The sequence below is a fragment of the Saccopteryx leptura genome, chromosome 2 (assembly GCF_036850995.1).
Source record: "Saccopteryx leptura isolate mSacLep1 chromosome 2, mSacLep1_pri_phased_curated, whole genome shotgun sequence".
Lineage (NCBI taxonomy): Eukaryota > Metazoa > Chordata > Mammalia > Chiroptera > Emballonuridae > Saccopteryx > Saccopteryx leptura.
This window is the reverse complement of record NC_089504.1, coordinates 289850225-289876689: the sequence shown is the minus strand read 5'-3', so window position 1 is coordinate 289876689 and position 26465 is coordinate 289850225. Positions and strand designations below refer to the sequence as shown.

At 41.4% G+C, this 26465-nt stretch overlaps 1 protein-coding gene and 1 pseudogene across 1 annotated transcript; both read left to right on the top strand.

Moving 5' to 3' along the window:
* The first annotated feature begins 20893 nt into the window (after positions 1-20893).
* KPLCE (KPRP N-terminal and LCE C-terminal like protein) lies at positions 20894-22962 on the top strand. Its single transcript, XM_066366120.1, has 2 exons — positions 20894-20913; positions 21983-22962. The coding sequence occupies exon 2, from the start codon at positions 22003-22005 to the stop codon at positions 22819-22821; it is 819 nt and encodes a 272-aa protein (XP_066222217.1). The 5' UTR covers positions 20894-20913; positions 21983-22002; the 3' UTR covers positions 22822-22962.
* Positions 22963-23568: 606 nt separating this feature from the next.
* Positions 23569-25213, top strand: LOC136392093 (phosphatidylethanolamine-binding protein 1-like; annotated as a pseudogene).
* The last annotated feature ends 1252 nt before the right edge of the window (positions 25214-26465 follow it).

Below are 26465 nucleotides of genomic sequence, written 5' to 3'. Positions count from 1 at the left end.
TCACATGAAGCTACAGCTACCCCAGCTTTTTATTCATTTTCATTAGCGTGAAATACTTTGTTCCATTTCTTCACTTTTAGTTCGTGTGTATCTTTTGTTCTGAGGTGGATCTCTTGTAGACAGCATATGTACGGATTCTGTTTTCTTATCCATGCAGCTACCCCATGTCTATGGATTGGAGTATTTAATTTATTTTCATTTAAGGTTATTATTGATATGTAGTTGTTTATTGCCATTTTATTCTTTAAATCTACCATCATCTTTTTCTCGATTTTTTTTCCTTTGCTCTTTTAACAGCAGGCCTTTTAACATTTCTTACAGTTCTGGTTTAGTTGTATTTAATTTATTGAGTTTCTTTTTGTTGGAAAGCTTTTTATTTCTCCTTCAATTTTACATGATAGCCTTGCTAGAAAAAGAAGTCTTGGTTGTAGGTTCTTGCTTTGCATCATTTTGAATATTTCTTGTCAATCCCTTTTGGCCTCAAGTGTTTCTGTTGAAAAGTCGATGTCAACCTTATGGGGGCTCCTCTGTAGGTAATTAACTGCTTTTCTCTTGTAACTTTTAGTATTCTTTCTTTGTCTCTTAACTTTGACACTTTAATTATGATGTGTCTTGCTGTAGGCCATTTTGAATGGAACTCTCTGTGCTTCTTGTACTTGTATGACTTTTTTCTTCATCAGTTTAGGGAAGTTTTCAGCTATGATTTCTTCAAACAGGTTCTCTATTCTTAGTTTATTCTTTTCTCCTTCAGGAACTCCTATGATATGGATGTTGTTTCTCTTCATGTTGTCACAGAACTCTTTTAGAGTTTCCTCAGATTTTTGAACCTCTTTTCTTTTTGCTTCTCTGTTTCTGAGCTTTCCTTTATCTTGTCCTCTAAATCGCTGATTTGATCCTCTGCTTTGTCCAGCATGCTATTAATTCCTTTTAGTGCAGTCTTTATTTCTGCTATTGTATTTGTCATTTCTGACTGGTTCTTTTTTATGATTTCAATGTCCTTTTTGATACTTGCTATCTCTTTATTTAGGTGCTCATTATCCATCCATTGTTTCTCTAAGAGCCTTGAGCATACTAAAAATCATTGTTTTAAACTCTGCATCTGGTATTTTGGTTATTTCCATCTCATTCAGTTCTTTTTCTGGGGATTTGTCTTGTTGACTCATTTGGATTGCATTTCTCTGTCTGCCTATTTTGTCTGTGTATTAAGTAGCGCTTTCTGACTTTGAAATTTTTGTGTGGTCTTTATAAAGAAGATGGGCTCAATGGTATTAACCTCCAGGCCACTTGTTCTTGTTCTAGGAATGCTTATTGAGGGTTCTATTTTCCGTTTTGTTATATGTGAGTATTAGATGAAGTTGGTCTTTTTGTGGGTACATTTATCCCTTCAGGCTGGCTGGCTCTAAGAGTCAACTTGATTATGTATATTACCCACTGTGCAAAATCTGTCCTGTTAGGTGTATTTATTATCCACAGTGTCTGGTGCCTGCTAGACTCCACCTTTGGGTGTGCTGCTTGTGTAGGTAGCTGAGTCTAGGGTTGGTGCTGTCTGCTACCCACCACCAGTAGTGTGGACTCTAGTTCTTCTTTGGTGTGCATCAGCTGTTGTTTGTTACCCGCTGTGGGTTACCAGTCTGCAGCTACTGTACTTTTTGCTATTTGTGCCTTCATTTTCTGTGTCTGAGTACTTTGGGAGGGACCAACATTTGTATAAGGATCAGCTTTCTCCTGCTTAGAGATGTCAACAGCTCCATAAAAGCCCTAAGCTCTGTGATATTTGTTTGTACTTTTTAGCTGCTCCTCTTCCTCTTGTAGCTGCCAGGTCTTCCCACAGAATCTTCTGTAGTAAGACTGTAGTGTGGGCTCAAATTGGCCTCACGCAACCAACCCCTCTACAGGTTGCATGCTTGGTGGTTTAGGGCAGCTGTGATGTGGAATACAATATTTGTGGGACACTCTACTTCAGAAGTCTCTTTGTCAGGAGCTCAGTATGGAAAATGTGTCCCCTACTCCAGAGCTTGATCCCTCAGCCTTAATCTCTCCCCAACAATGTGAGCAGCAGGTTCAGATCAAGTGTGGCCAACAGTCCTCTCTTCAGAAGTTTTTTCAGCTGTTGGAGATCATGGTCTCAGGGAGGAAGACAGAGATTTCTCTCCTGGGTCTGACTGTACCCCTCCCTAAAGTGGCTAAGCCCCTCAACCAGATCCAACAATAGACTCACAGGGACCCATACTTTAAATGTCCATGCTCCAAGCCTCTCTCCCTTCCCCCTGTGGAGTCTAGCCTAGTAGGACAGAATATCCAGCACCCAGGCTAGCTGACTGTGAAGCTCCACTCTATCCAATGAATATGAGCTTCTGTGCCAGTGCTGATCAGTGATAGTGGATATTACCTCAGCTTGGCCTGGTGTGAAGAGCTTTTTCTTTGGATACCACTCTAGCAAGGGTTTTTAGGTCCTGAACCACTGCTTTCTGCAGCTGGCTCCTGGATGTGCCAACCCTGGGCAGGAACCCAGCACAGACAAATGAGAGACACTGCCCATGACTGGCCCTCAGCAACTTTCTTGGAGCTACAAGTAATTCAGTGTTTATGGCTGCCTCTGCTGGGCCCAGGTGTACATAGAAATACAAAACTGCACTCCTAGGCTGGCCTGGGGGAAAATCCACTCAAATGGCCAAGTGTCCTTGAGTCTCGCCTCCTTCAGCCTGTTTCCTGGCAGCTTGATGGGCTCAGCCACTGAAAATACCTCTGCTAGAGTTTAGAGCCTATGGCAATTCAGAGATTAGGAATGGTGTTGGGTGTGGCTATGCCCTTTGGCCACAGGTGTCAGTCTGATCAGACTTTTTTCACAGACCTCAGTAGTATGTGGCTCCAGGAGTCTGGTGGGTATGGCCTCTGAGACCCAGAGCTGTGGTCTACCTCTTCTCTAGACAGTTTTAGCTAAGTCTCTTGTGAGGTGGAAGCACCAATCATAGATTTGGGAGAGTGTGGGGGTATCTCTACTCTCAACACCAGACAACTGAGTCACTGACACCCCCTGCTCTGCTACCTGGCCTCTCAGAATGACCCTTTGCCATCCCTGGGGTAGAGCAGCTTCTGAGGGCCATCCCTGGAGTAAAGCAGCTCCTGAGGGCAGAGCAGCTGCTTTTCTTCAAGCTGATGCCACTCAGAGGGGATTGCTCTGCCCAAAAAAGATGGCAACTGCAGTACTGGAGAATAATTCAGCACAGGGATTCTGGGGTCTGTCCCCCACAGTGTCTGTCCATGGGCCTCCAACTTTACACTCTTCTCCTGCAACTCCAGTCCTCTCTTTCTCCCCCACCAGAGCCCCAGGTAAGTGGCTGTGAATGAGGTTTTCTTCGCAGGCCTTGTAAAATTGAGTCTGCGTCTGAGAGGTGTCTCTTTCTCATGGACAGAAACTTGATTCTTTTCACAGCTAAGTGCTGTCTGGGCGCCTCTTCTAGGATGGGGATCTGGGCCTGAAGCTGAGGACTCACACTTCTCAGGGAAACCCTCCCTCACCCCTCACCCCCCCACTTCCACACCTCCGCACTGTGAGAGTGCCTCCGGGCTGCTGCTTACTCCTGGGAGCGGGACAGCCCTTTCTATGTCTCTGCCCTTCCTACCAGTCTCAATATGGCTTCTTCAGTGATCCTTGGTTATAGATTCTTCTTGGTTTAGTTCAAAGTTGGTTTTTCATGATGATTGTTCTTAAATTAAGTTGTAATTCAATTTGGGCCTGGGAGATGGCAGTTGGAATGTCTGCCTACTCCATCGCCATCTTTCTACTTCTGTAATATATAGTTCTTTAGTTGAGCATGTTGCTAACCCAGAAAGACAGGGTTCTGTATGTTAGAGAAAATAGTTATTAAGTTTGAAAGTAGTAATTTCATTTGTGTATATATTTATCAAATGCTTTTATAGTACTATGCAACAGACAATGTTTTAATTACTTTTTCAATATTTATTTTATTTCCATAACAATCCTTTGAAAAAAGTAATGTAATCTCCATTTTAGTGATGCAGAAACTAAGGAACAGAGAAGTTAAGTAACTAGCTCAAGACCACACAGCTGCTCTGTGGTAGGGAATCAAGCTTACACAGTCTGGCTCCAGTCCAGGCATCTAATCACTCTTTTATTTTGCCTCTTTCTCTTTTAGAAAAGATGGTTGGGCCCTAGGCGGTTAGCTCAGTGGTAGAACATCAGCCCGGCATGCAGAAGTTCTGGGTTTGATTCTTGGGCAGGGCACATAGGAGAAGCACCCATCTGCTTCTCCACCCTTCCCTCTCTCCTTCCTCTTTATCTCTCTCTTCCCCTCCAGCAGCCAAGGCTCCATTGGAGCAAAGTTGGCCAAGGTGCTAAGAACAGCTCCACGGCACTGAGGATGGCGCCATGGCCTCCACCTCAGGTGCTAGAATGGCTTTGGTTGTAGTGGAGCAATGCCCCAGATGGGCACAGCATTGCCCCCTAGTGGACTTGCCAGGTGGATTCCAGTTGGGCACATGAGGGAGTCTGTCTTTCTGCCTCCCCACTTCTCATTTCAGAAAAATACAAAAAAAATAAATAAATAAGATGGTTGGATCCCCTAGGAGGACAGCCTCATCAGCTCTGCTCCAGTACACTTGGAAGGGTGACTTCCAGAATAAGAATTCATACATTTGTACCCACTGTGCCACTTCCATGGGCAGAGGCCAGGGGCTCTGAGCCTAATCTGAGGGGTAGAGCAGGTTTGGCATCCAGGCTGGGGGGGTCTCAAAAGGCATTTATGAAATCTGACAAACTCTGGCACTTCAGCATGCTCTGTTGCTCCGGGAGACAGACACCTTGAGTTGGTCTTATCAGTGAGAGAAAACTGACCGTGAGAGCTCAGGGTTACTGTTCTCTTCACCCCCCACCCCTACTCATGGCCAGTCATCCATACGGGAGGGAGGCTTCAATAAGCCCCTCAGGGGAAAGGAAGCAACAGTCAGAGAACCAAGTTTACGGTGACTAGTGCAGGGGGAGGAAAGACAACAGCTGAAATGGAGAGGGCCCACCCTGAATGTCCCAGGAGTCTAAATTTGACTGCCTTTTCCTGTTTTCTCAGAGCAGCTTACTGCAGTGTTTTTATGGTAGGGGACCGTTCAACTGGAAGACTAAATTTTATCTTTTAGCCAGCAAGAATGTGTTATTGCCAATGATTTTATGACAGTTTTGAACCTTAATCTGACAATAATCCACTAAGAGAAATGACTCTGTTCTCATGATATAGTATTTTGCCTACGCACAGCTATGCATCTGCTTTGTGTCCTCACATAACCCAGTTCAGAACTGCTAGTCACATGACCATGGCATGTGACACTAGACACAGGATCACAGTGACCTGTAAAAACAGACCGTAGTCTATGGGATTTGATCCTAAGAAATGAATCCTGCTCCCAGCAGGGAGCAGCTGAGAGACCCCATGGCCTCCAAACAATGGGATGAAGGACTATAGTAGAAATAGAACACAGAAGTTGGGAATGACCCAGTGCTTTCTCTAGTTGTGTGACACAGCCACCTGCCCTTCCCAGGGCCACAACTCAGTGCTGGATTGCATAAAAGTTGTCCCTAGGATTGGCTGGCTCTTCACCCACTCTGACTGACCTGATGCCTGTCCACTTGTCTGTGCTGGGTCTATAATTAAGGTGAGTGTTTAGAGAGGCCAGGTGAAACTGAGCGGGGCAGAGACAGAGCTGGTAGATTTTCATAGGAGGACTGGGTGGAAGAATCAGACAACCACAAAAAGGGCGATAATTGAAGAAATATGCAAAATGGATTTATTTTATTTTGATAGAGGAATGCAGAAGTATAATGTTTCTAGGTGACATTTGTCAAGAGCCTCCTCTGGAGCTGGCCCTGTTACCAGATAGGTAAGAACAGCTTTACTGGAGTCTGTCAACTTTGCCCTGAGCTGGGCTCTAGTACCCGGCTTCCTAGAGCCTGGTCTCTGGGTGCTCTTTTACACATAAGTACTGGCTCCCATGGAGTCTGGAAAGGTCAGCACCACTTTCACCTATGGATTTCCTGCAGACGACGCAGAATTCACCTGGGAAGTGGAATGAAATACCATTTTTTTAAAGTACATGGATCAACATGAAGTTTATTAAAAATTAAGGATTTTTATATATTTCTAAGGTTAACTCATCATTTTCATGTGGAAAAATGCACCCATGGAGTGGGACTAATACTACTTTTATTTAATAAATAACAAAATATATTTTATTCTTTCTCAACTCTAAGGAATGAACTTCTGCTAAGATGTCCTGTCAGCAGAACCAGCGACAGTGCCAGCCACCTCCCAAGTGCACACCCAAATGCCTTCCCAACTATCCACCCCAGTGCCCAGCGCCATGTCCTCCTCCAATCTCCTGCTGTGGTCCCAGCTCCTGGAATAGCAGTTGCTGCCTGAGGCACCACAGGCCACATCCTCTTCTACTGGCTCTGACCCCATAGCACAGGCTGCTATGACTAGGAGCCCTTGAGGTGAGGGTGGGAGTGGGGCTCTGGAAGCTGCTTCTGAGCTGTGCCCTGAGGACCACCCAAGAGCAACAAAAGAGGAAACAAATACCAAATAAATATTCATAGCCCTGCCCCAGTCTGATGATCCTTTCTCTTCCCTGCCATTTTGTCCTGTGCCATCTGGGTTCATCATGCTTTATGTATGATGATTTCCTAGCTAAAATTCTCAGTTGATTTTCATTCCCTAAAGTTTACTATGGAGCCAGATTTGCTCCTGCTCTTATGAACCTTATTCAACAATAAAGCTCAAATTTTATGATTGAATTGGGTTTCATGTCATCATATTTAAGGTCCTTTTCAGAACTGTAGTCCTTGGAATCTATTTATAATTAGACCTTTAATTTAGTAGACCTCTTCCATCATGGTGTGAAGCAAACAAAAAATCAGCTCCTTCTTCAATTTAGAGCTGCAGCAGCAAAAGTGTGATAGGGACCCATCAGTCAGGACAGGGGGACAGGTATGAGTAGGTAGATTCAGACACAAAGGGGCAGATTGGAACCTTCACAAGTCTCCTAGATATTACCTCCTAGATCGGTGTTTCCCAATGTGGGGCCCACGCCCCACAGGGGGGCAATTCGATAGTTAAGAGGGGCAATTTGAAAATGGACTTGACACGACTTTAACTCTTTTGCCCAGGGCCATTTAAATGCAATGCTAGATATCGGTGCCAAATTTAACAAAAAATGCAATTCTTAAATAATTGCGGTAAATAATTATTAAGTATAATTTCGTTTGACGAGACCAAAATATCAACTGGGTGATTGGCATCGTCAAGTAAACTTCGTCCTGGGTTCACCGCAGAGCATGCCATCTGCTGCGGGGAACCCTGGACGTTTTAAAAACTCGCTAAACAACGCAGTTATTCTCACCTAATTGGCCCATCACAACTTCTGTTGGTGTTAATTTGAAATAAGTGTCAGTCAAAACTGTTGTAAAAGCTCGTTGATTTAATAAATATACACATATATATATTGTATAGATATAATTGGTAAGTATTTGATTTTATTTTTATCAATATTAAACTCTTTATTAAGTACTTCTTGCATTGGGGCTAGAAAGCAATAATATTTTATAAATATTATTGGGGCTATAATAGTGCATGCACGACAATTTTAATTTTAGAAGCATAACTTTCCAGAAAATTTTGTCAAGTGGAAAAAATATAGATACCTTTTGATTTGTGGTGGTAGTGTAGTAAATGTGTTATATACATTTAAATAAATATGAATTTTTAGTATACATTTACTCTATGTCACATTGAATATATTTTAACACATATTTTAATATTAGTTTTTAATTGATCTTATTTTTATTATAGCCCATAGTAAAATGAGTGGTGCAAGCAAGAAAAAAACTCGTCAATATTCGGAGGAATATTTAAAATTTGGGTTCATACCTGCTGTTCATGATGAGCGGATTCCTTTTTGTCTTTTATGCCAGCAATGCTTGACCAACGAATCAATGAAATGAGGTCATCTTGAGGTGCATTTGAAGGCGAAACATAGTGCTCATATTAATTCAGATTTGAGTTACTTTAAAACTTTAAAGAAAATTTTTGAAAAAAGAACAACATTAAAGTCTCTATTTACTGCTCATACTTCAACTAATAATCATGTTCTTGAGGCTAGTTATCAAATTTCTTTATTCATCGCTAAAACTGGAGAAAATCACACTATAGGAGAGAATTTAATAAAACCGTCAATATCAGCATGTCTTAAAATGGTTCTTGAAAAAGATGACAAAGATGTAAAAACTATGCCACTCAGTAACAATTCTGTTAGCAGAAGAATAGACAAAATGAGTGAGGATATTGAAAAACAACTTATTGAAAAGCTGAAAACAAGAAAATTCTCCTTGCAATGGATGAATCAACTTTGAGAGACAGTGAGGCAGTATTGATAACTTACGTAAGATATATTGATAAAGGACATTTTGCTGAAGAAATGTTGTTCTGTAAAAGATTAGAAAGCACCACTACCTCCAAAGATATATATAATAAGCTAAAAAACTACTTAGATGTCAATGATATACCAATGAAAAATATAACATCTTGTGCTGCAGATGGTGCTCCCAATATGATGGGCAAGAAAAATGGCTGCTTAAAATTGATGAAAGATGCAAATCCAGAAATGATTCTTGTGCATTGTGTTATTCATAGGGAAAACTTGGTAGCTAAAAACATCTCGCCTGTTCTGAATGAAGTATTACATACAGTAATAAAGTATGTTAATGCTATTAAAGCTAGTGCCAAATGTGAGCGTCTTTTCAAACTATTTTGTTAAGAACAAAATGAAGACCATGTGAGACTTTTACTTCATACTGAAGTCAGATGGCTATCTAAAGGAAACTGTTTGAAAAGATTTATGGAACTGTTTGATACTCTTAGTGATTTTTTAAGCGACAAACCTGAAATGAAGTATCTGTTAACAATAGATGGTAAAGCATTTGTGAGTTATTTAGCCGATATCTTTGAAAAACTAAATATATTAAATAAGCAACTTCAAGGAACAAATAAAACTCTTGTCGATGCAAAAGCAAAGATATTTGGTTTCATTACCAATATTGAGTTAGGTCAGAAACATTAACAACAAAAACTTTAAACAGTTTCATTGGCTCCAAAAATGTGAAGTAACTGATACCGCTTTACTTGTTATTGTCAATCATTTGAATATTCTATAGGCTGATTTAAAAGAAAGATTTTCTGATTTAAAACAAATTGATTTCCCAACATGGATGATGCAGCCAATGTTAGTGGATTTGTCTGATATATCAAATATGCAGTATCAAGAAGAACTTGCAGAATTGCAAAATGATGAGTCAGTTAAAGCTTTATTTAATATCAAAGGAGCGATGGCATGGCTTTGTGAGGAAACAGAAATCAAATACCCAAATTCAACCAAATGTGCAAGAAAACTATTGCTACCGTTTCCATCTTCATTTTTAGCTGAATGTGGATTTAGTGCTGTAAATGATTTACTGGTAAAAAAAAGAAATCGGCTGGATATAACACAACGAGGAGACTTGAGACTAAAGCTAACCAAATTGGAACCTAATATAAAATCTCTGTGCAGCAAGCATCAAGCGCAAGGATCACACTAAATTAAAATAATAAATTAATATAGAAAAATCTGTATTAAAATTATTTGGAATTTAAATTTCTGTTTTTCATTATATGTTTTGAAATTTTACTTACTGTGTTTTCTTAACAATTTCATAGTGATTTCTTCCTAGAACCTATCATTTATGTTTATTAAGTGAACAAATCAATTTTTTAATGTTAAAAATTATGTATGTTACATGGGGGGGACATAAAAATTTTAGATAGGTTAAGGTGGGGCATGGCACAAAAAAGGTTGGGAAACACTGTCCTAGATCATGACTGCTTTCCAATGAAGTTAAATATAGACTTACACCACACATTTAATCAACATTTTATTATTTTATATTTGTTTCTAGAGTTTGTATGCTTATGGTTATAAATAACACAATAATTAACATCTTACATTTCTAAAGTTTTGTTTAAATTTTAAAATATTATCTAAAATTAAATCTCCAGATTTAAAATTGGTTGTAAAACTGCAACAGAAATATATGAGGGTAGTTTTAATGCATCTAATCTGAAATTGGATAGTTGCTCTTTAAAAAAATCAATGATGAATATAAAATTATATTTTATTGTTTACAATTGCTATTCTTTATTTTTCCAAATATTTATTGCTTTGAATTTTGTACTTTGTAATTTAAAAAACTATTTCCCATTGATTTCTAAGATATCAATATTTTCTTATTGATTACGTAAGATTTCAAAGTGATTGACTTGGGTAGTTTAGTAATTAATGTTTTCAGCAGTCCTACAAATTTTGTTTAGTGTTTTATTTATTATGTAAATTTTTCTTCCCTTCAAAGAGAATGGCATGATTTTTTATAATTCAACTCTCTCGCAGTATTTTGTAATACCATTCATTTTGTAGTTTTATTTATATGGGTTCTGAATAATTTTTATTCAGGTAATTTACAAATATTTCATGTTTAGTAGTTCTTATGTAAAAGGCAATTTCTACTTATAAATTCAACCCAGAGTTTGCTTATATATAGCCTGTGATCAATTCAGAGAATTTTCTAATTCTAATTATTTTCAAATAAATTATTATGTTTTTTACTTTCTAAGTCTATAATTGTATTATTTGCAAATTAAATCTACACCAGAGTCTTTTTTTTTCTTTCTTTTTTTTTGGTGACAGAGACAGAGGGAGGGACAGACAGGAAGTGAGAGAGATGAGAAGCATCAGTTCTTCATTGCGGAAACTTCGCTGTTCATTGATTGCTTTCTCATATGTGCCTTGACTAGGGGGCTACAGCAGATTGAGTGACCCCTTCCTTGCTCAAGCCAGCAATCTTGGGTTAAGCTGGTGAGTTGTGCTCAAACCAGATGAACCCATGTTCAAGCCAGTGACACTGGGGTTTTGAACCTGGGTCCTTTGCATCCCAGTCCAACACTCTGTCCACTGTGCCACCACCTGGTCAGGCTACACCAGAGGCTTAACCTGGTTAAATATCATCCAAACTCTGGAACAATCATGTGTACAAGTTATCACATTCTTGAGTTTTTTTATTTTTCCTTTCATTAGTTATTTTGTTTATGATGCTTATTTGTGCAGACATTAATGAATGCTAAAGCTTTAAATAAAAATATATGTAACACAACTAAGAGCATGTTGAGCATTAATAATTTTGTGAATTGCAAAACGAAAGGACTGTTATCTGTTCATTTTCTTAAAAAACAGAAAGTTTGACTATGTACCTGTGATGCTAATCCCCTACAGGAACATAATTGGACAACCATGGCACTCATTCTTATACACCCTTTAGTACCCAGCTTACCTCTTTCATGAAGCCTTAACAAATTTCTTCACCTAACATGGATCTCTTCCTCTACATGCAGAATGATCATTGCCTTTTAATTCTGATTGTGCATACAATCAACTAGTTATCCTTTAAGCAAAAATACTCATGTGAAAATACTCAGGAATTCAGAATCAATTGCTCTACTATGGTGGTCTGGCAGCATTTTAAAAGGATGCCCCCTGAGAAATATGGTGTGGACCCTTGGATTTGCCTTCATTCATGTCTTGTCTTCTGATTTCTTTTGTGTTGAGGGTCAGCATTACTGTCTAACTCCTCAGGTGTCTCTGCTTCTCTCTCCAATTCAATTGTGAGCTCAGTGGGGGCAGAAGCTAAAGTTTATTTGTCTCTTTTTTAACAGGACTGGGGCAGTGTTGGTCACAGATGAAAGGCCCGGCTGTGATTGAGGGTGTTTGCTATGATAACTGTTTCTGTAGCCCATGATCTCATCTCTATTTCAATGAGACTCTCATTCAAGTTTTGAGTGCCATAATTGGGACATTGGATTAGTGGGGAGAGATGAGGTGACAGGAGGACATAAGAAACACTTACCATTCTAAGATGCTTATGGTTTCACACCTTACATTTAAGTCTTTTATCCATTTTGAGTTTATTTTTGTGAATGGTGTAAGTTGGTGGTCTAGTTTCATTTTTTTGCAGGTTGCTGTCCAATTTTCCCAACACCATTTGTTGAAGAGGCTGTCTTTACTCCATTGTATTTCCTTACCTCCTTTGTCAAATATCAGTTGTCCATAGAGCTGCGGGTTTATTTCTGGGTTCTCTGTTCTGTTCCATTGATCTATGTGCCTGTTCTTATGCCAGCACCAGACTGTTTTGAGTACAATGGCCATGTAGTATAGCTTGATATCAGGAAGTGTGATACCTCCCGCTTTATTCTTCTTTTTTAAGATTGCTGAAGCTATTCGTGTTCTCTTTTGGTTCCATATAAATTTTTGGAATATGTGATCTATATCTTTGAAGTATGTCATTGGTATTTTAATTGGTATTGCATTGAATTTATAAATTACTTTGGGTAATATAGACATTTTAATGATGTTTATTCTTCCTAACTATGAGTATGGTATATGCTTCCACTTGTTTGTATCTTCCTTGATTTCTTTTATCAATGCTTTGTAATTTTTCGAGTACAAGTCTTTAGTCTTCTTGGCTAAGTTTATTCCTAGGTACTTTATTTTTTTGGTTGTAATAGTGAAGGGGATTGTTTCCTTAATTTCTCTTTCTGATTGTTCATTGTTGGTGTATAAAAATGCCTCTGATTTCTGAGTATTAATTTTATATCCTGCCACCTTGCTGAATTCATTTATCAGGTCCAGTAGTTTTTTGACTGAGACTTTAGGATTTTCTATATACAATATCATATCATCTGCAAATAATGATAGCTTTACTTCTTTTTTTCCAACTTGAATGCCTTTTATTTCTTCTTCTTGTCTGATTGCTGTGGCTAGGACTTCCAGGACTATGTTGAATAAGAGTGGTGAAAGGGGGCACCCCTGCCTTGTTCCTGATCTTAAGGGGATTGCTTTTATTTTTTGCCCATTGACTGTGATGTTGGCTGTGGGTTTGTCATAGATGGCTTTTATCATGTTGAGGTATGTTCCCTGTATTCCCACTTTGCTGCCCAAGTGTCTGTCAGAGGACGAGTGGATTAAAAAGCTTTGGTACATATATACTATGGAACACTACTCAGTCATAAGAAATGATGACATCGGATCATTTACAATAACATGGATGGACCTTGATAACATTATACAGAGTGAAATAAGTAAATCAGAAAAAAACTAAGAACTATATGAACCCATGCATAGATGAGATACAAAAATGAGACTCAGAGACATGGACAAGAATGTGATGGTAACAGGGAGTGGGGTGGAGGGGTGGGGAAGGGGCAAGGAAGGAGAGGGAGGGAGTGGGGGAGGGGAGGGGCACAAAGAAAACCAGATAGAAGGTGACGGAGGACGATTTGACTTTGAGTGAGGGGTATGCAGCATAATCAAAGGTCAAAATAATCTGGAGATGTTTTCTTGGAACATATGTACCCTGATTTATCAATGTCACTGCATTAAAATTAATAAAAATAAGATTAAAAAAAAAAGAAACACTTGCCAGGAAACTCTTTTCCCACCCTTACTCCAATGAGTTGGTAGCAGAAGTTGTCATTAAAGCAGTTAGTTCCTGGTCCTTCAAAAGAGGGTATGTAAGCTTGGAAATTAGTCATTTTTCTTCTCTTTGTTAACTTCATCACCAACACCAGCATGAACTTTGTCATTTTAGATATCCATTTTCTAAGAGAGGGGTTTCTAGAAGTTCCTCATGAGAAGATGAATAAGAAATTATATCTTATAAAATATATAAAAAGAGTTGTCTACCAGAGGGAACTTTCCATAAGTGGGAATATCCAGCACTAAATTTTCTCATCCTAGGTGTCTATGGTCTGGGACCAAAGGAAGTGTTTTTGTTTTTGTGGGCTTTATGCCTTTAAAATAAAATGACTTGGTTTTTATTTGTAAGAAGAATTCTTTTTTTGTGCTTGTATTCTTTTTATGATATTTAAATTTAATTATTGAGTAAAGCAAAAAATATATCTTATATATATAATTTTCATCTTGAAATTAAATTTAATGGGGTGACATTGATCAATAAGAGTACATAGGTTTCAGATGAACATCCCTATAGCATTTGAACTGTTGATTGTGTTATGTGCCCATCATTCAAAGTCAAATCATAGTGTTATATGTTAAAAAAAAGTCACTTTTTTGCATATTACCACATTGTATGTATGGCCATGTGTATGTATTCGTGCACATGTACATGCATGCATGAGAGAAAGGCATATTGAGGAAGAAAGAAGGGAAAAGAAGAGAGAGATGGTAATGGTCCAGTACTTTTCAGAAAGGATGAAAAGGTCATTGGCTTGAGTAAGGGGTCACTCGGTCTGCTGAAGGCCCCTCGGTCAAGGCACATATGAGAAAGCAATCAATAAACAACTAAGGTGCCGCAACAAAGAATTGATGATTCTCATCTCTCTCCCTTCTTGTCTGTCCCTATCTGTCTCTCTCTCTGTCTCTTTGTTTCTGTCACACAAAAAAAAAAGAAAAAGAAAAGCCTTATTTCTTACCCTGTTCATCTGCCTTCAGTCTTTTTGCTCAGGACTGAACACAACTGTGATTATTGCATATGATTGAAAACAGGATAGATGTACTAGCAAAACTAACCAACAGTTAATACTTGCTCACATGTTAGGCATATACCTTATCACACATTAATATTTGCTTAAAAGGCATTTATTAGTTATTTGTTATTTACTATGCTTTAAGAGCAGTTTAAGATCTAAAGATATGGATGTGAACAAAACAGATAATTTCCTCCTCATTAAACTTGTTCTAATAAAAAAAAGACAGAAGGCAAAAACTTAATAAGAAAAATATATATCGCCCACTCACTCAACAGAAATGTTTTGAGTTTTCCCAGTGCTTGAGTATGGCACTGTGGATAGAACAGCAAACACAAGAGATGAAGGTATTTACCTGAGAGAACTTATGTTCTTTTTATTTATTTACTTATCTATCTATCTATCTATCTATCTATCTATCTATCTATCTATCTATCTATCATCTATCATCTATCATCTACTTTTTTATTATGTGAGAGGTGGGAAGGCAGAGACAGACTCCTGTTGTACCTCAACCGGGATCCACCCAGCAAGCCCACTAGGGAGTGATGCTTTGCCCATCTGGGACATTGCTCCTTTGCTTGCAACCAAGCCATTTTAGCACCTGAGGCAGAAGCCATGGAGCCATCCTCAGCACATGGGGCCAACTTGTTCAAACCACTTGAGCCATGGCTGTGAGAGGGGAAGAGAGAAAGAAGGGGAAGAAGTGGAGAAGCAGATGGTCACTTCTCCTTTGTGTCCTTACTAAAACTCAAACCTGGAACTTCCACACACCGGGCCAACACTCTACCACTGAACCAAGCGGTAATGGCAGAGAACTTACATTCTGATGGGAGAAAATAGAAAAACACATACATGAATAAAATATGTAATATGTTAGATGGTTATAAACCCTATGGAGAAAAACAGCTTAGAATAGTGACTGCATGTACTAGTAGGTATGCATTATCATTTTCAACAGGGTCACCACCTGGCCTCTCTGAGGTCATATTTGAACAAAGACTTGAAGGAAGTGAGATTGTTCTGGGTAGAGAAAAGAGCAAGAGCAAAGTTCCCTGAAGCAGGAGTGAGCCTGGAGTGTCAGGGGGGCTGCAAGGAGGTCAGTGTGGAGGAGCGAGACTGATGAGGTAGACTGTGTGAGAAATGAAGTCAGGGAAGTAAGAAGTGGGGACTTGAGGTCCAGTCTCTGTTTCCTTTTGGAAGTGATTGTAAAGACTTTGGTTTTTATTATTAATAAATAAGAAGTCATTAGTCTGACCAGGTGATGGTGCAGTGGATAGAGCATTGGACTGGGACACAGAGGTCCAAGGTTTGAAACCCTGAGTTTGCTGACTTGAGCATGGGCTCATTTGGCTTGAGCACGTGGTTACTGGTTTTGAGTGTGGGATCATAGATGTGACCCCATGGTCGCTAGCTTGAGCACAAGGTCACTGTCTTGGGCAAGGGGTCACTTGCTCTGCTGGAGCTCCCCAGTCAAGGCAAATATGAGAAAGCAATCAGTGAATGACTAAGGAGCCACACCAAAGGATTGATGCTTCTCATCTCTCTCCTTTCCTATCTGTCTGTCTCATCTGTCTCTGTCTCTGTATCTCTCTCTGTCTCTGTCACAAAAAATATTTTCTGCAATATGCCTATTAATGTCTTCATTTTGTAGATAAGAAAACTGAGGTTCAGAAAGTTCAGCAAATTATCTAAGGTTATACAGTTGGGAATTGGCAGAGGTGTGATGAGAACCGATATCCTCTGAGAGGAAAGAGCATAAATTAATATGATTGGGGTTTTTTTTTGTTTTTGTTTTTAAATGTTATTCAGTTTAGAGAGAGAATAGAGAGAGAGAGAAGGGAGAAGAGCAGAAAGCATCAACTCCCATATGTGTCTTGACCAGGCAAGCCCTAGGTTTTGAACCGGTGACCTCAACGTTTCCAGGTCAATGCTTATCCACTGCACCTCCACAGGTCAGGTCAAATTAATAGGGTTGTTATTTGCCCTTTGTGTGGAGGTCTTGAAGGGACTGAGATAAAGGATAGAATATGCTATTTGCACTGGACAGATGGATGGAATGGTTGGGAGGGAGGGAGGGGTCCAAGAGGAGACATGATTCAATGGTTTTTATCTGCAGGAATATATTGGGGAACGTTGATTCCCCTGTATCTGTCTGCATCCTGAAATGCAAAGATGAGCCAGTTTAAATAAAGTTTTCAGGAGGTAGTTGTAATATCAAATGCAACAAAACAGCCCTACATAATGGTAGGTGAACCTGAGAGACTGTTACCTTGTGTATGTTATAAAAGAATAAATGGGTTAGGGAAGGGATGACAGAAGATCAAGGAAATCAGCCATTCCAGAAGAAAAAGGAATTTTTGGATTCCAATGCTCTGAATTCTGCAATCAAGAGGGCCTTGGTGATATCTTACCCATGTCCTTGTCTCAGATGCAGTCCAGGGAACTCTGAGCCAGGTATTGCTAAGGTTCTCATGTTCCAATGACTCACATGTGCACACAGGAGTCCCTTGTGACCCTGCCCCACATATGTGAAACAATCTCCACTCTGCAGAGGAAGAGAATTTTTATTAGCTCTTCTTGTGATAGTTATGATGGGTTTGGGGGGTGGGGACAGAGGCAAGGAGGCAGTCAGGTGACGGCGCTTCTTAGCAAGCCTGTCCATTGACCATGTGTTGAAAAGGAATGTGCCCTGAATGGGATTAAAAATTCCTCTCTGGAGTCTGCTCCTACCTGGTTGTGTGGCTCTGAGCAAGTACTCTTGTGGGTCTGTTACAATATAAGGGTTGTGCCCTATGCCAGTAAAGGTCCTTGTCAGCCAGCCATTCTGTGCTTCTAGGATATGTCTTGATAATCTAGAAGAAACCCCTGATTATTCCTGAAATAATGGTGCAGGGGCTCTGTGGCAAGTCTCAAAGCTGAACCCAGAGCAGAGACACACACAGGCATGGGCTTTAAGGGAGGGGCCTCTGCACTATCCTCTAGTCTCAGACACAGAAGTGAGATTTCTTACTTTTTGAAATGACAGCAACCATTATAAACTGGATATAATGTTCCTGTGTACTCTCGCTCCTAGATGTGTGGCTTTTTACTTCCTTCCACTTATTTTTTCACAAAAAAGGGAAGGATTCATTTTATTTTTAAGTAAGAGGAGAGGAGGTAGGGAGCCAGACTTCTCACATGAGCCCTGACTGAGATCTACCCCGAATCCCTGTCTGGGCCCAATGCTTGACTCAACTGAGCTATCCTCAGCTCCTAAGGCTGATGCTTAGACCAACTGAGCCACTGGCTGTGAGAGGGGAAGAGAGAGAAAAGGGGGAGAATGAGGGGAAGAGAAGCAGATGATCGCTTCTCATGTGTGCTCTGACTGGGGATTGAACCCGGAACATCTGCACACCGGGCCGATGCTCTATACACTGAACAAATCAGCCAGGGCCTTCCTTTTCTTTTTCTTTTTTCTTTTCTTTCCTTATCTTTTCTTTTTTTCTCTTTCTTTTTTTATTACTTTCTTTTCTCTTTCAGAGCATCTCCAGTCCCTGGTCAAAGGAAGCTCCCAGGATGAGCAGAGACCCAGGCCCTGCCCTCAGGGAGCAGCATGTCAAGTTGGGCACCTCCTGCTCTGAACTCCTGATTGGGGCCGGTGGTATCATTTAGTTAAAATCTCAGTTTGGTTCATGCACTGAAGAGCATAGCTTCAGACATGTAATCAATCACAGGACTTGCAGATGCTGGTGTTATAAAGGACCTTAGAGATAATCTAGCATACAGTTCCTAACTATGAAGATGGTAGTATGTCTTGAAATGAGATAAACAGAGAGACTGCAGAAAACTTTTAAAGATAGAAGATCTTCCTAAGAAGAACAACTCACCAGGTCAGATGACCTGTCTTTCTTGGCAGGGCCCAGACTGATGACTCGTGTTAATCCCCTCTATCTCAGAGATGCCAGGATTCTGATTCTATAAATTAATGATTCTCTGTCCCTATAACAGTGTGAGTCTACTGGACTACTATTGCATGAGTTCACAGGTCTCTGGTTCTAGGAACTTGAATCCAAAGAGAAAGATAGTTTTGAAGATAATGCTGTGAGTCACCCTGGCACTTGTACTAGTCATCTAACTTTGCCATGTCTTGCCTTCCCAGCTTATAAAATGGGTGGGGTACAACCCACCCACCTGTTTTGGTGGCACATGGAAACAGCATCTCTCACTAAGGATGTTAGTGCTGTCTGAAGATGTCAAATCCATTAGTGAGAGCCTGACTCCACAGAACAGGAAGTGAGCCAATCAGAATTCACAAATGGCATGAGACACACAGATTGGATAATAGCAGGTTGGGCTCTCACACATGGAGGAAGGAAGTTTGTCTAGGCTGTACTGTTAGTGTAAAGTATCCCTATTCATTCATCCATTTATATATTTGTCTAGTCAGTGTTCCCAGGTCCTGTACTAGAGGCAGGTGATATACAGTGAATGTGTCCATAATTATCAATGCATAGAATAACTGGTGGGAATAACTCCATGGATGGCTGGTACAGTTCCCTATAGAACAGACTTCTGAAATCATAGACTATCCCAGGAGGGGCCTCATTTAACTTTATTTTAGAGTGGAAAAGCCATCCCTCCCCGCTTACACCATTCCCTCGGGAGAAGAATTGATGGACTTCACAAAGGAAGCTAAGGAGTGTTATAAACCCACTAGAAGCACTAATGGCAGTAGGAAACAGGAAACTTCCCAGACCTAGGGCAGAATCACCTTTTTTGCATCCTGCAAATTGTTCAGGGACAGATCTTGAGAGACCTGGGTTGGAGTGGAAAGTGTCTATGAAGTAATGGAAGTTTGTGTTGTGTTGTTATTGTTATTATTATTTAGGAAATATTGGAGTCTTAGGCTTATGGGTCCTAGGGAATTTGGGGATCCATTATGGACAAATGCAGAAGCACCTTTTAACCTAAGAGGTCATTGAAGCCATGGTGGGGCCTGGGCTGGCTGATTTGAGGATGTGGTTATTTGGAACCAGCATTAGGTACAGGAAAAAGATAGCCTTCTATATTGGAAAATTCAGCATGCCTTGGTGAGAAGAGTGTGGGCTTTGAGACTAGATAGGTTGGGTTTGAATGATACCCCACTGCCTACGAATGGGATGACCTTGGTGAAATAAATTAGGACTTTGGATCTTAGTTTCCTCTCTGGTAAAATTAGTGCAAACCCAGCCTACATGACAGGATTATTGTGAAGATCAAATGAAGTAACAGAGATAAAGCAGTAGGACATTATTTAGGACTTAGTAAGTTCTCAAGACATATTAATTCTACCTCTCTTCCTACATACACTGCACTGAGGAAAGGAAAGGAAGCAGAAATTCAGGGACAATACTATGTCCAGAGATAAAAAGCAACTGTATTATTGTGATAAAGATCATGGCTTATGAAATCCAACTGCCTGCATTTAAATTCTAGCTTCTCTACTTACTTGCTTATGACAATGAGTAACTTCCTTAGTCTTTCAAGACCTCAGTGACAGGGCCATCTGTGAGTGTATGTGTTTCATGAACTCTTTGGCACATAAACAAAATTAAACTGAATGTTAGATTCTACTATTATTGCTATCACATAGGGTTCGTTTGACTGGAATTTCCCCTGTGCTGGGCTCTTGGGGATCTAGGCATGGTAAAGAGGCTCAGAAAGTTGAGGATGAGGAGGTCATAGGCATGAGAGGTGACCTGTCAGTTCATAGAACAAACCATTTCTTGATGACCTTGGTACCATATTGAGGCAGAGACCACTGAGTCAAACTCTTAATGTGCAGCAACTTAGGTCAGCAGGAGCCACCATGGAAGCCCTTAGAAAGAACACACCAGTTAGGCTTGGAAAATGCAGAGTAGCTTTTGGTTCGGTGTGAAAATTTGAGCCACTAACCGCATCTTGGACAAGTCCTTAAAGACTCAAGTGAGCTAGAAACAGCTTCATAGGGATAGATCTCATAGGCATCTTTTCTAACTTCTAGTAAAAGAAGACTGACTTGTTTCATGAAGAAGGTAAAAGGAATCATTTATCTCGTATTTAGGAAAATTCAGTGTCAAGCAGAGACATGCCCTGTGACTGAATGGCCAGGCATACTGGGGAGGAATCTTACCAATGCAATGTCAGCCCTTGTCCTCATGATCACTGGTGCTTCATTCAGATGCCATTAAAGTACCTCACTGCTGCACTATAAAAGGTCTCCCCTGCTACCAGTTTCTAAGATCACTGGCTTCTCCCAGTCTCGCTCCTGTCAGCAAAGAGGGTAAGTCTCTGCACTAGGGATAATGACACAGTACAAAAGAGAGCTTGATGAAGCTGGCATGGTGAGCTGTGGGACAGGAGACTCAGGCCTGGGTGCTGAGGGAAGCCACTGGAGGGAGCTGAGGCAGTAGCAGGGAGGAAATGAGCCTGGAGGATTGGTGGGATAAAGGCATATGAGCTGAGCCATTAGGCCTACGGCAGAAGGGATTTTCAGGGAACTAGGTCACTGTCCTTTTTCTCTGAATGCAGTGGTACAGTCCATTCTTGTGTCCATTAATGAGGTGAAGTGATACTAGCTGATCCAAAGAGCAAATGGTGAAAACACACTCAAATTTGGCTTTGTTGGGCTCTGCCAGGCTCAGCTTGAGGCTCATGTTTGTTGGCTTGAGGTCTATTGACATGAATTTGCCTTCCCTGAGTATGCCTGGCTGGGCAGAAGGAAGGAAAGCATTCTTGAATGAATTGATGGCAAGGTAAAATCAGTGGGAAACAGCCTGACCTGTGGTGGCGCAGTGGATAAAGCGTCGACCTGGAAATGCTGAGGTCGCCGGTTCGAAACCCTGGGCTTGCCTGGTCAAGGCACATATGGGAGTTGATGTTTCCAGCTCCTCCCCCCTTCTTTCTCTCTGTCTCTCCTCTCTCTCTGTCTCTCCCTCTCCTCTCTAAAATGAATAAATAAAATAAATAAAAAAATTTAAAAAAAAAAGTCAAAAATAACTCATTTAAATCAGTGGGAAACAGCAATTTCCTAAGAAGAATTCAATGGAGACAGTGAAGTGAGTAAGGGAAGAGGAGGCTTACAGAGTTGGGTAGAAATGCACACATCACCTTTTTAAGTGCTTCATTTTCCATTGTGAAAACTGAGGTTCAGTAGTAAGTGGTAATTTATCCCAAGTCACAGCCAGATAAAGGAGTAAGAGAGCTGAGGATGGCTGAGTCTGCCTTAACACTGGTTGACAGCTTCTGGGTATCTGTGACCTTCTTAAAAGGCTACTGCTTACTCTATCTAAAGGGGATGCTGCAAGTGCCCCTTGAAATCTTCCTTGTTCTGATGAAATCTTTCTTTTCAGATTTTCAGAACCAAAGAAAGATGTGTGAACAGCAAAAGCAGGTACAGTTCCCTCTATCTTGTGTGAAAGGTTCAGGATTGGGGGATGTGCAAAGTACCGTTACCTCTGTGAAATGCCCGGCTCCGTGCCCACCTCAAACCTGTGTGAAATGCCCAACTCCATGTCCACCTCAAGCCTGTGTGAAGTGTCCGGCACCCTGCCCTACGTATGTGAAGTGCCCAGCTCCATGCCAGATGACCTACGTGAAATGCCCACCTCCCTGCCAGACGTATGTGAAGTGCCCAGCTCCATGCCAGATGACCTACGTGAAATGCCCACCTCCCTGCCAGACATATGTGAAGTGCCCAGCTCCATGCCAGACGACCTGCGTGAAATGCCCACCTCCCTGCCAGACGTATGTGAAGTGCCCAGCTCCATGCCAGACAACCTCTGTGAAATGCCCAACTCCCTGCCAGACACAGACGTGCTATGTCCAGTGTCCTTCTCCCTGCCAGACCTACTATGTTCAGGCTCCTGCAAGTGGCTCGGCCACCCAGGCCTGCGTCCCTGATCCATGCTCTGCTCCCTGTTCCATCAGCTACAGCTGCCTGGCTCCCCGAACCTTCGGGGTGAGTCCCCTGAGACGCTGGGTCCAGCGGCCCCAGAACTGCAGCTCAGGATCTGCTGGCTGCTGTGAGAGTTCTGGGTGCTGCAGCTCCGGGTGCTGCAGCTCTGGGTGCTGCAGCCATGGGTGCTGCTGCTCTGGGTGCGGCTGTTTGGGTATTATTCCCATGAGGTCCCGAGGCCCTGCGTGCTGTGAAAGATGTGAGGATGACTGTGACGATGACTGCTGCTGTTAAATGCAGAAAAACAGCTCTGCTCCCAAATTCCCTGCCTGCTCTACCTTCTGGAATTGTACCAGCCCTGCCCCTCCCTGTCTTCCCAGTGATGGAGAACCTCACTGGTTCATCTCTGCACTTTGCTTCTTTATCAAGGCAGCCTGTCAGAGTTAGCGCAGCCCCGAAACTTTGGCAAGAATAAAGTTTTGAATGCAATTCAGTGACTTCCTGTCTGTTCATTTGGCCCATGTTTTTCCATCAGAAACTCTTCTGCCTTCCTCTCTTACTCTTGCTTCTCAATTAGAGGAAAGGGCCATATAGATGCAAACAAACAGACGGAGCTGGTGCAATCCCAGCGTGGGGTTCCTATGCATTCTAGAATGATGTGACTAAGCTTCCCTCTGCAAGTTAGCAGGATCTGAGTGTGGAGATTTGGAGGCTGAAGGATACTTCTTTTTTACCCTCTGATTAGTTTGAGGAGAAGTTTTGGCAATGACAGGATCTTGACGGTAGTGTGTTCTCTGAATATAATTAAACTCAGAGGTCATCTTTCTGGATGTTGAAGGAAGTGTGAAATCAGATTGGCTCAGGAGTGTCACTGAACGATGTCCCTGCTACTGTGCTAGGGGCTTGACTCCATAGTGGCTTTATGGGTTACATTTTCTCATCTGATAGGCATGCCCTCCTGAGGCCATAGGGTAAAGGCCTGAGGGAAGAAGCTAGGGCTCCCTGAAGCAGGTAGATATTCCCCATGTCAGCCCTGGGGAAATGGCCCTGATAGTGAGAGGTCTCCTGGAGGAAGTTGAGCCTCGTGGGAGGAGCATCTGGATCCCAATGCCAATCATCCTTCCATAGAAGCATGTCCTTTTCCATTACTTTGCTAACTCTAGAGGCTTTGGGGTGGATTTTTACAACTAGATACTATAAAAACACACCTTAAAAATATAGAAAGAGGGATAACTGCTATTCAAAGCAACCCCACAAGGCCTGGGGCATGAAAACAAGAGATAAAATGCTTGGCAAATGCATAAACATATGGATGAACAAGTGCAGGCAATTGCATGTTTGCCTCTAAGCAAGCTCTGTTGAGACACCCTGGGACATATGCAGAAAGTCATCTTGACTGCTATGCTGCCTTTGAATGTCTAAATCCACCTGTGGCACCATAAATCAGACTCTGTCCCTCTCTCGAATCTCATGAATTTGCAGCCCAGCCCCTAGACACCCACTCAGAGCTGGGAACAGCCTTGCTTGGAACCATAATTGTAGGAAGTCAAGTGCTGCTTAGTCTGCAATTAACATGAGCATGAAATGATGTTTATATTTGTTATTTAAAAAAAATTAGGTAAGTGGCATGAACTTAAAATAGTAAAAACATTTATGGATAAAAATTAAAAGTTACCTTTTGACTTCCAGTTCCACACCCTTTTCCAGGGATAACCACATTGAGTTTGGATTATATCTGTCTATATCTTGGTCTAGGAGTCGCTTATATATATATAAAGCACACAGAACTGAAAAATTCCTGAAGTGGTACAATTTTTTGCAGAGAATGGCATCCTAGAAACCTAGCCTAGCAGTCTTATCAAAATATATTGTAAGTCCAGGACTCTCGCATCTCTTTCCCGGTTGTCCTACCACTCGGCCCGCAGTGCCAGGGAACATCAGCCAGTGGTCCGAGCCCTTGAGCCTGCAAGAAGTGGATGAACAGCCTTAGCACTCACTGCAGGTCAAATATGCCGGGGCGGAGATAAATGAGCTGGACAAAGTGCTGATGCCCACCGAGGTGAAGAATCAGCCCACCGGTATTACATGGGATGGCCTTGATTCAAGTAAACTCTACACCTTGGTCTTGACAGACCCAGATGCTCCAAGCAAGAAGGACCCTAAATATAGGAAATGGCACCATTTCCTGGCGGTCAGCATGAAGGGCAATGACAATCAGCAGTGGCACAGTCCGCTCCGATTATGTGGGCTCTGGGCCTCCTAAGGGCACAGGCCTCCACCGCTACGTCTGACTGGTTTACGAGCAGGGCAAGCCGCTGAAATGTGACGAGCCCATTCTCAGCAACCGGTCTGGAGACCACCGTGATGAATTCAAGGTGGCATCTTTCCACAAAATGCACGAGCTCGGGTCCCCAGTGGCCAACACGTGTTACCAGGCAGAATGGGACGACTATGTGTCTAAGCTCTATGAGCAGCTGTCTGGGAAGTAGGGGAAGCCAGGAGACAGACATCACCCAGGGGCCCCAAGCAGAATTCTCAAGTTCAGTGATGCATGTAGATGTCTCTTCTTCCCTGTTCCCATCCTCACAGGCGAGACCTGAGCAGGTAGTGCTGTAGGGTGACTTTACCTTCTGCCTGTCCTTTATAATTGTACAGGGTCACGCACCCTGGTTTATGTTTTGATCAAATTTGAGCTACATTTTGGGGGCTGTTTTGGTAAATGATGTGGCCATCAGATTGTTAATATAAGAATAGCAACACAGAATTTAAAGGAAAAAAAGCTTAGGTAAGAAGAACAGGCCTATAGTAATAGTGCAGAGCATCAAAAAAAATCTTTAAAGGAGATTAAGAAAAGAAAAGATTCATTGCCTCTGTGTTTATGAGCCTGACTCCAGAAATGTGCATGGAGGCATATTCTAGATGTTTTTATACCCCGGTTTCCCACCGGACAACAAAGGCTGGCACAGCCACTAACCGCCAACATGGTTCATCTCGGATTGGTTACTAGGTGTCAGTATCCTGCTTTGGCTCCGTCAAAGAGCAGTACTGGGAAAAGAAGTAGAGTCGTTTTCGTTTTCAGGCATAGGCGTCTAGATTAGGGGTTATCAGAAATCCTGAGTCTGTGTCTGTTAAATTGATCACTCTTCATTGGTATAACAAATGCCAGTCTGGAGTTGCTGAATGTTGTCTTATTTCTACTGGTTGATTTATAGTTGAATAAAAATAAAACATTATGTGGATAAAAAGATATTGTAAGATTGGCTCTGGCCTGGTAGCTCTGTTGCTTAGAGCATCAGCTCAAAGTACAGAGGTTGCTGGTTTGATCCCCGGTGAGGGCACACACTGGAATGGATCAATGTTCCTGTCTCTCTTTCCCTCTCCTTTCTTCATTGGGGAGGGAATCATAAATCAATACATAAAGATTTTAAAAATATTGTAAAGAATCCAGTTCATAACCCATAATATACTTTTTTTTTATTCTTTGCTTTTTTAAAAATTTTCTTTTATTAATTTTTAGAGAGGAGAGAGAATGAAAGAGAGAGAGAAGGGGGAGGGAGGAGCAGGAAGCATCAACTCCCATATGTGCCTTGACCAGGCAAGCCCAGGGTTTTGAACTGGTGACCTCAGCATTCCAGGTCAACGCTTTATCCACTGCGCCACCACAGGTCAGGCCATAATATACTTCTAAAACCCCATTTCTCTCCTCTTCATTTCTCTCATACCCCACAGTCACTCAGCATCCTCTCACTATATGGCCCCAAATGCTGTCTAACATCTTGACATTGTGTCTTTTTCTATCTCTTTCTTTCTTCACTCCCCTTCTCTCTCCTCCCCACCTGATTTAGCTCTGGTCCGGTTGTGTAGCCTGAGTTCATTTGGCTCCTTTGTTAGTTTTTTTCCATTCTTTACCCAATCCTGGGATTTCATTTCAGAGGAAT